Here is a 12,997-nt window from a genome sequence, read left to right as displayed (position 1 = left end):
GGGGACCTGAGCTCCTCTTCTTCCTCAGGATGGCCGTCTTCGTCTACTGTGTCGGCTATCAGGTTCGCGCACTCTGTGACTACACCCCTGTCCGCGTCCTCCTCCTCCTCAGTGGAGGGTACCCCTTGTTCCGCCACGGGGCGGCGGCGATTGCCGAGCCGTTCCGGGACTACGCGGCGATGGGCCCTTATGCAGGTGTGCTCCTCACCTTCTCCGCCATCTACCTCGCCACGCGCTCTATGGGACGGCACGTTGGCTACTTCATGGACACGTACATCAAGACGTACGTGCTTGAGACCCGGATCGATTCCCTGCTCCGCCGAGTCCGTGGAGGCGGTGCTCATGCTGACGAGCCTTCGGAAGAGTCGGTCTCCCTCCTCCACGCCTATCTCCGAGCCCGCGGTGGCCTGCTTTGCACGCTTTCCGTCGCCGTTTACCAGTACGGCCTTGTCATGATCCCGCTACTACCAGCTCAAAATTTCTCTTCGCCTGCGGCGCGCGCACTTGTCACTTTCCAAGTCTACGGTGTTCTGAGTGGAGTGGAGATGGAGGCGTGTGTGCGTCTTCCCGTCATCCAGAGAGCCGACTCGGCGGCAGACTCTGGCATCGCCCTCGCTCGCGGACCGCAGCTTACCTCTTACCTAAAATCCTTAGGGGGCCGGCTCTGGCCTGAGTGCCGGCCGGAGCTAAGAAACCACGGCGTGGGGTGGATGAGGGCTGTGGAAAGGCTTAGAAACGGCGGCGTGCCGCATAATCCTGTTTTCTTAATGCCCGCAACCCACTGTAATTGGTTCGGTGAACTCGCGGTTCGTTCGTTCGGTGTCAGACATCGGACGGCGTTCGCTTGGTGCGCTGCATCGGTTCGGTCGTTCGCCCTTGCGCGCCTAACCCTTGATTTTCCGGACCTTTTTTATTTCAGCCTCCTGCCGCCGGGGTACTTTTTAGGGGGTAGGGTTGGGGTAGGGGGTAGGGGTTTGGGGGTGGCTGCCAACTAGAGACGTCCGTTACACGCCCAGATGGAGGGGTATGGGGGGGTAGGGGTTACCCATCTACCAATCGATTTTCCAAAAAAATACTTGAGCACGGGAGATGCTTTTCCTAATGTTGCTAGCCGCGCCGCCCGCGCTCCTGCAGCACTCGCTGGCGCCTCGCCTCTCGCTGAGCTCTCCGCCGCTCCGCATCCGCGACGCTCCACTCATGCGCACGTGGCAGGATGCTGTGTCCAGCGCACAGGACCGAGCGGCGACTGTCAAGGCGGAGCAGGATGCCGTCGCCGCAGTCATGCTGACCGGCACCGCCGGTTGCCTCTTTGCGCCAGGCGTGCTGCTTCTGCCGATAGACAATTTGGCGCTGGACCTGCTCGCGTCGTCACTCGTTGGCGGTCTCCTCGGCGTCGCCGCTGGCTTTGGGGACGGCGCGGTGGGTGCAGCGCTGCGCAGCGTCGGCGGCTGGGTGGTCGACGCGCTGCCGCTGGACAAGCTTCCGTCGGTATCGTACGCCGACGTGAAAAAGTACGGCGTCGCGGGCACCATTGCGTACATCCTCACCGAGTTGGCGTTCTGGGCAGTCGCCTTCCCGGTCGCCTCGACCTCCTTCTACAACCTGAACGGTGCGACCAAGCGAGTGAGCGAGAGAGAGAGAGAGAGAGAGAGAGAGAGAGAGAGAGAGAAGAGAGAGAGAGAGAGAGAGAGAAGAGAGAGAGAGAGAGAGAGAGAGAGAGAGGAGAGAGAGAGAGAGAGAGAGAGAGAGAGAGAGAGAGAGAGAGAGAGAGAGAGAGAGAGAGAGAGAGAGAGAGAGAGCGAGCGAGCGAGAGGGGGGGGGGAGAGGGATTGGCCGAGATTGGCCAAGTATCGCCGACCTCGTCACCATCCGCAGGTCACTGGCCCGACTTTGGCGATGGCGCCGACCGCGCCGCAGTGCTGGCGTTCATCTTCGCGGGCGCCAATGTGGCGCGGCTGGTGGTGCCGCTCCGGTTCGGTGCGGCGTTTGCGCTCGCGCCTTGGGTGGAGGAGAACGTCTGCCAGAGGTTCGGCATCGGCGGCGGCCGGGAAGGCGCCTGAGCCGGGGGGGAGGGGGGGTCTCGCGGGGCGCGTGCGGGTCTCTCTCTCGAACAGTCTCCCGACTCCCGGCCCGCTTGACGTCTCGTTTGTGATTTGATCCCGCGCCGGTCTCCAGAAGATCACAGTTCGTGAGTGATGAGAGCGAAAAGTCCCCAAAAGAGGAACTCATATGTGAATGACACTGTGCACGTGTGTCACCAAAGACAAAGCACATGCCCGCACACGACACGACGACACACGTGTGCGTGTGGACTTGCCGGTGTGGCGAATTATCGGCACAGTGCACAGTGCACGACTATCTGCGCTGCGCGGCCTCCTATCTGCTCACTGCTGGCCGCATGGACGTCTCTCTGGTGTCTGGACTCTGCACTCTGGCCTCTCTCTGCTGTGTGCTGGGCTCCCGATTCGCCCGTAGCAGCGTTGTCCCGCTCGGCACCTTCTACTTGTCCGAAAGCTCCTTGCGGCGGAAGACGCTGCGAGTGACTATCGCCGTCGCCGCCCCAGGGTCTCTGCGTTTCGCGAGAGACTCTAAGTGCGTGAGTTCGTCGACAAGGAGCTCGCTGCCGTCCTCACTCACGTGGAACCAGTTTAATGTGACGTAGGCGACCTTCCTAGCCGCAAGATCGCTGCGACTTGGAAAGTGGTCTGTATGGATGAAGACCCGACCCTGCTTTGCGACCAGCCGCGCTTCGATGGTGCTATCTTTGTGAGATGTAGTGAATGGAAGCTGCTTGCCAACTTCGAGGCGTTGCTCAAACACCACCTTTTCTCCGACCGACCACTTGTATGTCACCTCCATGCCGTCACGAACAACCTCAAGGGATGGCGATATCTTCAAGTGCCGTAGCATAGCGCGATGGATACGGCTGACTCCAATCATCTTCCTGGCGTCGTCGGCATTCTCGGGTGGGCGTGAGAGGACCCAAACGCTGCCTGCCACCTCGTCAATAGCAGCAGTGATCGCCGGCGTCGGGAACTCCTCCTTTGCCTCCAGGAGCGCCACCATCTCGGTCTCAAGTGTAGCGCTTGCGACAGGCACTATGCCAGCCTCATACTCGTCAGGCACTGACACTGTCTGGGCTGCCTCAGCGGTGCATGTGTCTCCGCTGCCAACTTCTCGTCGTGCGAACAGGCACCTCACTCGCTGAAGGGCAGAGATCATCCAGTGGGGCGCTGCCTGCTCGCTGCGTGGAGTCTCGCCGGCGGCACGCAACGGATCGGACCACCAAAACTTGAGCTCGGGGGTACATGAGCGTGATTACACGGGTATTTCTTTGTTGCACGGAAAAAATATATTTTTGAGCATCAACCCGCCCTCTCGTGCCAAGGACGGCGCGAGGGGAGCGCGAGCATCCACCAGCAGCCGTCTGGCTGCTGGTGTGAGCCATACTCAACACGCCGCGCGGAGCGGAGTGCGGAGCCATGAATGAGCAGTAGAGCCTGCGCCTCGAAGCACGGCCTGCGGCCCCTACCCTGCCGTCGGCCCGCCACTGGCGGCGTCGAGGACAGTTCGAGACGGTGTGCGGTGTCAGCCTGTGAGGCGCACTGCACTCGAACTGCACTAGTGGAAGCACCAACACGGCCCTCGGGCTGTTTGGGGACCCGGACGCCAGCGGCCCCCCGGGAGAGGGGTGTCCTGGTTGTGTCTTGTCTGAGTGCCAGCGCACGCAGCTATCTTAACGGCGTGAGGTCAGCAAGAACCCTCGCGGCGTAGTGCAGTCTGTGAGGGTGTGTGCCTGCACGGATTGCACAAGTAACAAATCACTCCTGTCGGCATTCCTCCGGAACGGGGCGACAGAACACGTGTTATTCCGTAGTCGGGATGACCACAAATCGTCAGGGCACTCAAGAAGAGGCCAGCCGGCACTTCGAGCTGCGCTCGACATGGGGATGCGCACAGTCAATATATGTCAATGCGCGCCGCGCGAGCGAGTCTAAAGACTCGGTCGCGAACTTTCCGAGAAGGAAGACAAGTGGGGCGGCGGCGTCGATAGATATCGACGCCGCCGTCGCCGCGCATCATGACGAGTTCGCATTCCCCATGTGACCCTCTATACCTCACCTTCGAGACAAGCCAGGGTTCAACCCAATGGACCTAGTGTGGCGTCGAGGCCCGCACTGTCTGGACATGCGGGCCGCGGCTGACAGAACGGCGGGCTAGGCATTGAGAGCCCAGGAGTTTTAATTCGCACAGAGGGCACGCGAGGTACGACCGTGCCCGGCCGTGCTATTAAAGCGACTCGGCTCTCTAACAGGCTGCAGCCCAGAGCCACACGGAGTCTACGCGCATCGCTTGTGCATAGCCTCGACCAATCTCCTGTTCACGGTGCAACCGTGAACAAAGAGCTTCTTCGAACCGTTACAAACACGACGCGAGCCGCCCAGCAGGGAGCCTGGGCGACTCGCTTTGACCTCCCCCCCCGCCCCACAGTGCGCCAGCGGCGCATTTGGGATGGACACCACACGTCGTCACACCGAGCAGCTCTCTGTCAACGGAAATTTCTCAGTTCTGATGCGTCATCCGGATGGAGCAACTGGCTTTGCTTAGATTGGGAGTCCTTTTGCTATGTGCTCTACGCGGGGAACTATGCCTCTTTTAGCCTCATCCTGCAGGCGATAGCCCAGCCCGCGTGCAGCGGTGGCGGCGACACTTGCAACACGAGCACGCCTCGCTTCGGCGCGCTCGATCCTTCACAACGGGCCGCCCGCAAGGACGCGTGTGCGGCCCTCTCTACTCTACCTGTGCCACGGCGCGGGTCGTTCTAGTCATGCAGCCGCCCCGGCGATCGTGCTCGGGGCGTATCTCAGCACTCACCGCGCGAGACGCGTGGCGTGCCACAAACCAGTAAGCAGCAGCCTTCGCTGCTGCGACTCGAATGCTTCAAACGCGCACCTGTGCTTGCGCACGGCGTGCTCTACACGAGCCCCCCGGCCGCACGAGCGCGTACGGGCGGCTCGAATCCACCCTTCCCCCGCCCTAGCCACTGTTGGCTGGGCGGTGGGCGCCGTCCGCCTTGCGGCGGCGGCGACACTTGCAACACGAGCACACCTCGCTTCGGCGCGCTCGATCCTTCGCAACGGGCGCCCGCAAGGACGCGTGTGCGGCCCTCTCTACTCGGCCTGTGCCACGGCACGGGTCGTTCTAGTCATGCAGCCGCCCCGGCGATCGTGCTCGGGGCGTATCTCAGCACTCACCGCGCGAGACGCGTGGCGTGCCACAAACCAGTAAACAGCAGCCTTCGCTGCTGCGACTCGAATGCTTCAAACGCGCACCTGTGCTTGCGCACGGCGTGCTCTACACGAGCCTCCCTACCGCACGAGCGTGCGGGCGGCTCGAATTCACCTTTCCCCCGGCGGCGGCGGCGACACTTGCAACACGAGCACACCTCGTTTCGGTATGCTCGATCCTTCACAACGGGCCGCCCGCAAGGACGCGTGTGCGGCCCTCTCTACTCGACCTGTGCCACGGCACGGGTCGTTCTAGTCATGCAGCCGCCCCGGCGATCGTGCTCGGGGCGTATCTCAGCACTCACCGCGCGAGACGCGTGGCGTGCCACAAACCAGTAAACAGCAGCCTCCGCTGCTGCGACTCGAATGCTTCAAACGCGCACCTGTGCTTGCGCACGGCGTGCTCTACACGAGCCTCCCTACCGCACGAGCGTGCGGGCGGCTCGAATCCACCCTTCCCCCGCCCTAGCCACTGTTGGCTGGGCGGCGGGCGCCGTCCGCCTTGCGGCGGCGGCGACACTTGCAACACGAGCACGCCTCGCTTCGGCGCGCTCGACCCTTCACAACGGGCCGCCCGCAAGGACGCGTGTGCGGCCCTCTCTACTCTACCTGTGCCACGGCACGGGTCGTTCTAGTCATGCAGCCGCCCCGGCGATCGTGCTCGGGGCGTATCTCAGCACTCACCGCGCGAGACGCGTGGCGTGCCACAAACCAGTAAGCAGCAGCCTTCGCTGCTGCGACTCGAATGCTTCAAACGCGCACCTGTGCTTGCGCACGGCGTGCTCTACACGAGCCTCCCTACCGCACGAGCGTGCGGGCGGCTCGAATTCACCTTTCCCCGCCCTAGCCACTGTTGGCTGGGCGGTGGGCGCCGTCCGCCTTGCGGCGGCGGCGACACTTGCAACACGAGCACACCTCGCTTCGGTGTGCTCGATCCTTCACAACGGGCCGCCCGCAAGGACGCGTGTGCGGCCCTCTCTACTCGACCTGTGCCACGGCGCGGGTCGTTCTAGTCATGCAGCCGCCCCGGCGATCGTGCTCGGGGCGTATCTCAGCACTCACCGCGCGAGACGCGTGGCGTGCCACAAACCAGTAAACAGCAGCCTCCGCTGCTGCGACTCGAATGCTTCAAACGCGCACCTGTGCTTGCGCACGGCGTGCTCTACACGAGCCTCCCTACCGCACGAGCGTGCGGGCGGCTCGAATCCACCCTTCCCCCGCCCTAGCCACCGTTGGCTGGGCGGTGGGTGCCGTCCGCCTTGCGGCGGCGGCGACACTTGCAACACGAGCACACCTCGCTTCGGTGTGCTCGATCCTTCACAACGGGCCCGGGGGGGCCGCCCGCAAGGACGCGTGTGCGGCCCTCTCTACTCGACCTGTGCCACGGCACGGGTCGTTCTAGTCATGCAGCCGCCCCGGCGATCGTGCTCGGGGCGTATCTCAGCACTCACCGCGCGAGACGCGTGGCGTGCCACAAACCAGTAAGCAGCAGCCTCCGCTGCTGCGACTCGAATGCTTCAAACGCGCACCTGTGCTTGCGCACGGCGTGCTCTACACGAGCCTCCCTACCGCACGAGCGTGCGGGCGGCTCGAATCCACCTTTCCCCGCCCTAGCCACTGTTGGCTGGGCGGTGGGCGCCGTCCGCCTTGCGGCGGCGGCGACACTTGCAACACGAGCACACCTCGTTTCGGCGCGCTCGATCCTTCACAACGGGCCGCCCGCAAGGACGCGTGTGCGGCCCTCTCTACTCGACCTGTGCCACGGCACGGGTCGTTCTAGTCATGCAGCCGCCCCGGCGATCGTGCTCGGGGCGTATCTCAGCACTCACCGCGCGAGACGCGTGGCGTGCCACAAACCAGTAAGCAGCAGCCTTCGCTGCTGCGACTCCATGCTTCAAACGCGCACCTGTGCTTGCGCACGGCGTGCTCTACACGAGCCTCCCGGCCACACGAGCGTGCGGGCGGCTCGAATTCACCTTTCCCCCGGCGGCGGCGGCGACACTTGCAACACGAGCACACCTCGTTTCGGTATGCTCGATCCTTCACAACGGGCCGCCCGCAAGGACGCGTGTGCGGCCCTCTCTACTCGACCTGTGCCACGGCACGGGTCGTTTTAGTCATGCAGCCGCCCCGGCGATCGTGCTCGGGGCGTATCTCAGCACTCACCGCGCGAGATGCGTGGCGTGCCACAAACCAGTAAACAGCAGCCTTCGCTGCTGCGACTCGAATGCTTCAAACGCGCACCTGTGCTTGCGCACGGCGTGCTCTACACGAGCCTCCCTACCGCACGAGCGTGCGGGCGGCTCGAATCCACCCTTCCCCCGCCCTAGCCACTGTTGGCTGGGCGGCGGGCGCCGTCCGCCTTGCGGCGGCGGCGACACTTGAAGCGGTCGCGGCGCGTATGCGTCGTACTGTTAGGGCGGCCGGGCCCGAAGACGGCCCGGCCAGGCTCTGCATAAGGCCATCTTCGCCACAACGCGTGGCATTGGTCCAACTACGGCAACCCACAGCGAGGGGGGCCGCTTAGGCGACCTTGCTCACATCAGCTGCATATGCTTCAGTGGTGCAAGGAGGAGTGGAGAGGGACCTTTGACGGTGTCTGGCCCATGCGGGTTGGCACGTACCTAGTTGTGCGCAATGCGCCGCGACCGTTTTGGAGCGCGGGGCGGCGGCGTCGATAGATATCGACGCCGCCGTCGCCGCGCATCATGACGAGTTCGCATTCCCCATGTGACCCTCTATACCTCACCTTCGAGACAAGCCAGGGTTCAACCCAATGGACCTAGTGTGGCGTCGAGGCCCGCACTGTCTGGACATGCGGGCCGCGGCTGACAGAACGGCGGGCTAGGCATTGAGAGCCCAGGAGTTTTAATTGAGTGGGTGAATTTACTTTGCGTCGCGGACAGCCGCGGTTTTCGCCTCGCACTCTGCTTGGGCCGCACACACACCAACGACCAAGTGTTCCAAACGTCCTGTTCCAAATTTTGATGGCACCGGCGGTGCGCTACAACGAGAAGCTCTCAAAGGGCACAGCATTTGCTTATTCATTCCTCCGCACGGCCGTATCCGGCTTTGACCTGACTGTCCGTCCGGCCCGGACGTCTGTCTACACCCAGGCACATGATACATTGCTGACTGCACGTGATACACTGCTGAACTAACTGACCTCACCCACCTCATAGGCACTCGGCATGGATGTGATGGCGCAGGCGATGATCGTTTCAGTTTGCAAATCGTTCGACTTTCTGCTCGGATTCTTGGTCGGCACAGCCTCTGATAACGTGAGCCGTGCGACCTCTCGTCAAGCAATCTCAACACACACCCTCTTCCATGAGGTGACGATTCGCCGCCTTGCAAAAGGTGCGCACGCGCTGGGGGCGGCGCAAGCCCTTCGTAGCTCTTGCTTTCCCCCTCGGCGTGATCTCCATGTTCTTCCTCGTCTATCCAGTGCCGTTCGCTCGCGCCGCGCACGCATCGCAGGCGCGTGCCTCCCCTCCCCTCGGCGGTGAGGTGAGATGCCGCTCTCACACGTGCCTGCGCCACTCTACAGAACAACGATGTCCCTTGTGGTGATGTCGCCGCCGTCAACATCACATCGTGCGTTTCGCTCGCCACATGCATTGACGAGGCTATCGAGGCGGGGACGCTTCCGCCATGGTCTGGTGGGAGCGACAGCGAGGGCGTGGCCGCGACCTCTCCCACCGCGCTCGCCACTTGGTTCACAATTTTCTACTTCGGATACTACTTCTTCACGTGGACCTGCACCATGATTCCTTATGATGCCCTCGGCGGGAGAGCGCGCGTGTCAAGGTGTTCTCGTGTGATTGTCCTCAGCGTCAACACGACTGCGATTAGGCATGGAGCTCACGTCAGACTATTCTGAGCGTGTCACACTCTTCAGCGTCAAAGTGTTCTGCCATTTCGTCGGCTATATGGTGCCAAACGGCTGCGGCCTCTTCCTCGCCGGCTACTTTGCCAACGACGTGCTCTCCCTTTACGCAGTGCAGGCCGACTAGGTCCAGCCCTGGGCGAGCCGGATCTAAGGATTTCATGACATTCTCAGATCCGTGCACTGCAGGCCCTCGTGATCGCAACCCTCTCGGGCGCGGCCCTCGCAGTCCTCCTGTTACTGGTGCACGAGCGCAACGAGTCGGCGGACGACGGCGTGGGCGACGGCAAGGGCGACGGCACGGGCGGCGAGATAGACGAGGACCCGCCGATCCCGCCTGTGGTGGCCGCGCACCGCGCGCTGCGCAACGGCCCCTACCTAAAGTACCTCCTGATTAAGGCACCTCGACTACTCCTCGAGCAGAGATCTTGGTTGTCGGCTTCTCCTCCGCTTCATCTCGGCTATTATGATTCAGGTGCCCCTTTCCCTCACGGCGCTGCTCCCCTCGAACATGCTCTCCTACTACATCCGCTTTGGCATGCAGCGCGAGGAAAGACTCCTCGCTTCCCTCCCTCAAAGACGGCACCCACTGTGATATTGCTGAATCCTCTACAGGATAACGCCTCACTCTTCTTTCTCGTCAACGTGATCATCCTCGTGTTCTCCTTCGCCGCCACCCCGGTCTTTTGGTGGCTCGCGCGCCGCTTTGGGAAGAGGCCGGTGCTCCTAGCCAATTCGGTGGGCGGTGTCCTCCTGCATCTGCTAGTCAAGAGCGGCTCTCACAGCGGCTCTCAAGTGTAAACAGGCGGTCGAAGTCATCATCTACGGTGTCGGCTTCGTCTGGCCGCCTGCCGACGCGCCCTTTGCTCTCGTCGTCGTGATTGGGATCGGGGTCGGGATGGGCTCGGTCACTTGCGTAATGCTGGGACTGATCGTCGCGTGGCACGACTCTCTGGAAGCCTTTCGTGATTGTACAGGTGGTCACGTTTATGGTGATGGATTCGATGTTGGCCGATTGCATCGACTACGATGCCATGCACACCGGGCGCCGCGCTGAGGCTGTCTACACCGTGGCCGAGGCGAGCCCATCCCACCATGGTGATATGAGAATACACTGCGCCCTGAGCGTCTCCATGCGACCGAGCAGACCAATCTGCAGCAATTCATCGAGATCATCGGCGGAAGCCTTCCGCTATGTCTGATGTCCGCGTGGGGCTTCCAGAACAACGGCAGCTACGACCAGAGCCGCTTCACCATGCACTCCCACAGCCCGAGGCTCGGACTCCCGATAGGCGGCTGCGAGTGTGGCTGCGGCGTCAAGTGCAAGGCGCCATACCTTCGCTGGTCGTGCCCCGGCGACATTGCCTACGCGTGCAGCGATGGCTTCGACGCGCCGCCGTTATACGGCGATCCGGACAGGCTCGCGCCGTGCGTGCAGCAAGACTCAGAAGGCGTCCTGTGGACGGTACGCATCTTCATGCTCGGCCTTCCGCATCTCGCTGCGCGGAGAATGAGCGCGCGCCCCACTGGCACCGACCCGCTCGAGTGGCGTCGCATTGTAGGCCTGCCGACGCTGCTCTTCATCTGGGCTCTCGCCGCCGCGTGGTGCACAACCCTCTGGAGGTGGCAGGGTGTACCATACGCTCGTGACGGCCCACCCTCTGATCAGGTGCTACCCCATCTCAAAAGAGGTGCACGAGGCTATCATCGCCGCGTCCGAGCAGGCGGAGACGAAAGGGGTCGCGGCCGACCCGATCACTGGTGAGCGCATCCACGGAAGGGCAGGTGCAGTCACACGATCGGCCGCGTGAGACGATCTCTCAACCTGTAGGCAAGCCCATCTCCCGGGTGCGCGACTCGCCCACGACACTGCTGGCCGAGCACTTTTGGCCTGGGGAGCAGCGCCGCGCGGCGGCCGCCGGCAGTCTGGCCAAGGGAGCAGCGCCGCTCATCGCCGTGCGGCTCGGGATGTGGGTGGCGGGGTTCGGGGGTATCTTGCTGGCCGTCGGGCTCACGCGAGGGGATGTCCAGGGGTACGTGGTCTCTTTCGGCGCCGTCGTCGCATCGGCGCTAATGCTGCTAATGCCGTACGACGCCGTCCGGCTACGCACCGCGCTCGGCAACAGCGGATCCGAGAAGCTGGGCACCGGCCAAGCATCCGGTCAAGCTTTCACCATGCGCACACCTTCTCCCTCCCTTTCCCTTTCCCTGAGCGCGCGCAGCGTTTCAGCAACACGCCAGGAGATGATGTAACGTGTGTTTGAGCAGCCAATGTGCGCGGCGGTTCCCCTTATCCCTCATCCCGGTTCATGGATCATGCGCGGTTCCCTCACTTTTTCCGCGCGTCCGCACAACTCTCGAAAAAAAGATCTCGGAGAAAAACGGCACACAACCGCAGGCGGCGTTCATTTAGGGGCACGGCTACACAACACACAACTAGATCTGAACGGCGAAGTCCCTCTCGAACTCAGCGAGGTCGCGCTTGCGCGCCGCGCCATTCTCACAGTACGAGCCGAGCCTAATCTGGGCCCGCTCTAGCCAGCCGAGAAGGCCGGGGCGGCAGCGCTTGTAGGCCAGCGTGGCTTTGTAGAGGAAGAAGAGCTGCTGCTGGGCGCGCATGCTCGCGGGTGAGAGGCGGTGGACGACAGTCGTATGAGGAAAGGCGCGCACGTCGATCTCAGCGGTGGTCGGCACCGTGATATGGGCGAGGGCGGGGCAGAGGAGGAAAGCGATGAAGCCAATGAAGGTGAGGGCGGAGGGCATGGTGGCACGGGCGAGGGAGGTGCAGCCGTTGAAGCTGCCCTCGCCGATCGAAGTGATGCTATCCGGAAGGGCGACGGTTGTCAGCGACACACAACCGGAGAATGCAAAGTCGCCGATGGAGGTTAGGCCAGCAGGTAGGAGAATGGCGGAGAGAGCCCGGCAGTTAGCAAAGGCCGAGCGACTGAGGGAGGTGAGACCGGCGGGGAGGGCAACTCGAGTGAGGGAGGAGGCGCCGTGGAATGCATCGTGCCCGAGATAGGTCAAGCCCGCGGGCAGGTCGATGGCAGTGAGGCCACTGCATCTATGGAAGGCCCCGTTGCCGAGGCACGCGAGGCCACTTGGGAACGTCACCGAGGCCAGTGAGACGCAATCCTCGAAGGCCCAGTCGCCGACGGAGGCGAGGCTTTGCGGGAGGCTGATGACGGTGAGCGAGGAGCAGCGGTGAAATGCCTGGCCACCAATGGCGGTCAGGCCGTCGGGCAGGGAGAGGTTCGTTAGCGAGGAGCAACCATCAAATGCGCGGTACCCAATCGATTGGAGACCGGCCGGGAGGGAGATCGAGGTGAGCGCGGTGCATCCGTGAAAGCTGCGGGCTCCGATAGATATTAGGCTGCTCGGGCAGCTGACGGCAACCAACCCAAGGGTGCGACTCTTGAACGCGCCGTCCGGGAGGTGGGTAATGCCCTCTGGGAGCACTGCGTGTCCAGCAGAGACGGTCACCGGCCAGCCACTGATGAACCACGTCCTGGACGCTCGCGTGGTGCGAGGCATCGGAGCAAGGTTCTTCAGCTTCTTCCCCCTTCGGCCCCGAAATCGGTCCTCACGAAAATCACCGTGAAATCGAATTCCGATCGTGATTGTTTTATTATTCTGCTATGTTTTATTATTAGTTTTAATATTTGTTTAAAGACAAAGACGTCGTCGACTGGATGAGGAGCGACAGCGAAGGGTTCCTTGGGGAACCACTAACTTGAGCACTTGAGCACTGGATAGGGTCGATCGATTCCGTCCGCATACCGCATGGTACGGGACCCCTAACTAACTATCAACACGGCTG

At 62.6% G+C, this 12,997-nt stretch overlaps 3 protein-coding genes across 3 annotated transcripts; 2 read left to right on the top strand and 1 right to left on the bottom strand.

The window, feature by feature from the left end:
• Positions 1–1,101: 1,101 nt before the first annotated feature.
• On the top strand, positions 1,102–2,060 carry EMIHUDRAFT_243819 (hypothetical protein; the record flags this gene model as incomplete). Its single annotated transcript, XM_005770051.1, has 2 exons — positions 1,102–1,609; positions 1,876–2,060. The coding sequence occupies 2 exons, from the start codon at positions 1,102–1,104 to the stop codon at positions 2,058–2,060; spliced, it is 693 nt and encodes a 230-aa protein (XP_005770108.1).
• Positions 2,061–8,275: 6,215 nt separating this feature from the next.
• Positions 8,276–11,430, top strand: EMIHUDRAFT_118440 (hypothetical protein; the record flags this gene model as incomplete). The annotated part of the gene is made up of 11 exons (XM_005770050.1): positions 8,276–8,371; positions 8,471–8,569; positions 8,649–8,793; positions 9,144–9,289; positions 9,367–9,519; positions 9,793–9,915; positions 9,983–10,084; positions 10,155–10,275; positions 10,470–10,800; positions 10,847–10,938; positions 11,009–11,430. 11 exons carry the CDS (start codon positions 8,276–8,278, stop codon positions 11,428–11,430), a joined length of 1,830 nt encoding a protein of 609 aa, XP_005770107.1.
• A 183-nt stretch (positions 11,431–11,613) lies between these two features.
• EMIHUDRAFT_316306 (hypothetical protein) lies at positions 11,614–12,711 on the bottom strand (the record flags this gene model as incomplete). Its single annotated transcript, XM_005770049.1, has 2 exons — positions 11,614–12,526; positions 12,599–12,711. The coding sequence occupies 2 exons, from the start codon at positions 12,709–12,711 to the stop codon at positions 11,614–11,616; spliced, it is 1,026 nt and encodes a 341-aa protein (XP_005770106.1).
• Positions 12,712–12,997: the final 286 nt, after the last annotated feature.

The sequence above is a fragment of the Emiliania huxleyi genome (assembly GCF_000372725.1).
Source record: "Emiliania huxleyi CCMP1516 unplaced genomic scaffold EMIHUscaffold_400, whole genome shotgun sequence".
NCBI classification, from domain to species: domain Eukaryota; phylum Haptophyta; order Isochrysidales; family Noelaerhabdaceae; genus Emiliania; species Emiliania huxleyi.
The sequence above is the reverse complement of the archived record's forward strand: the minus strand, read 5'-3'. Positions and strand labels throughout refer to the sequence as shown.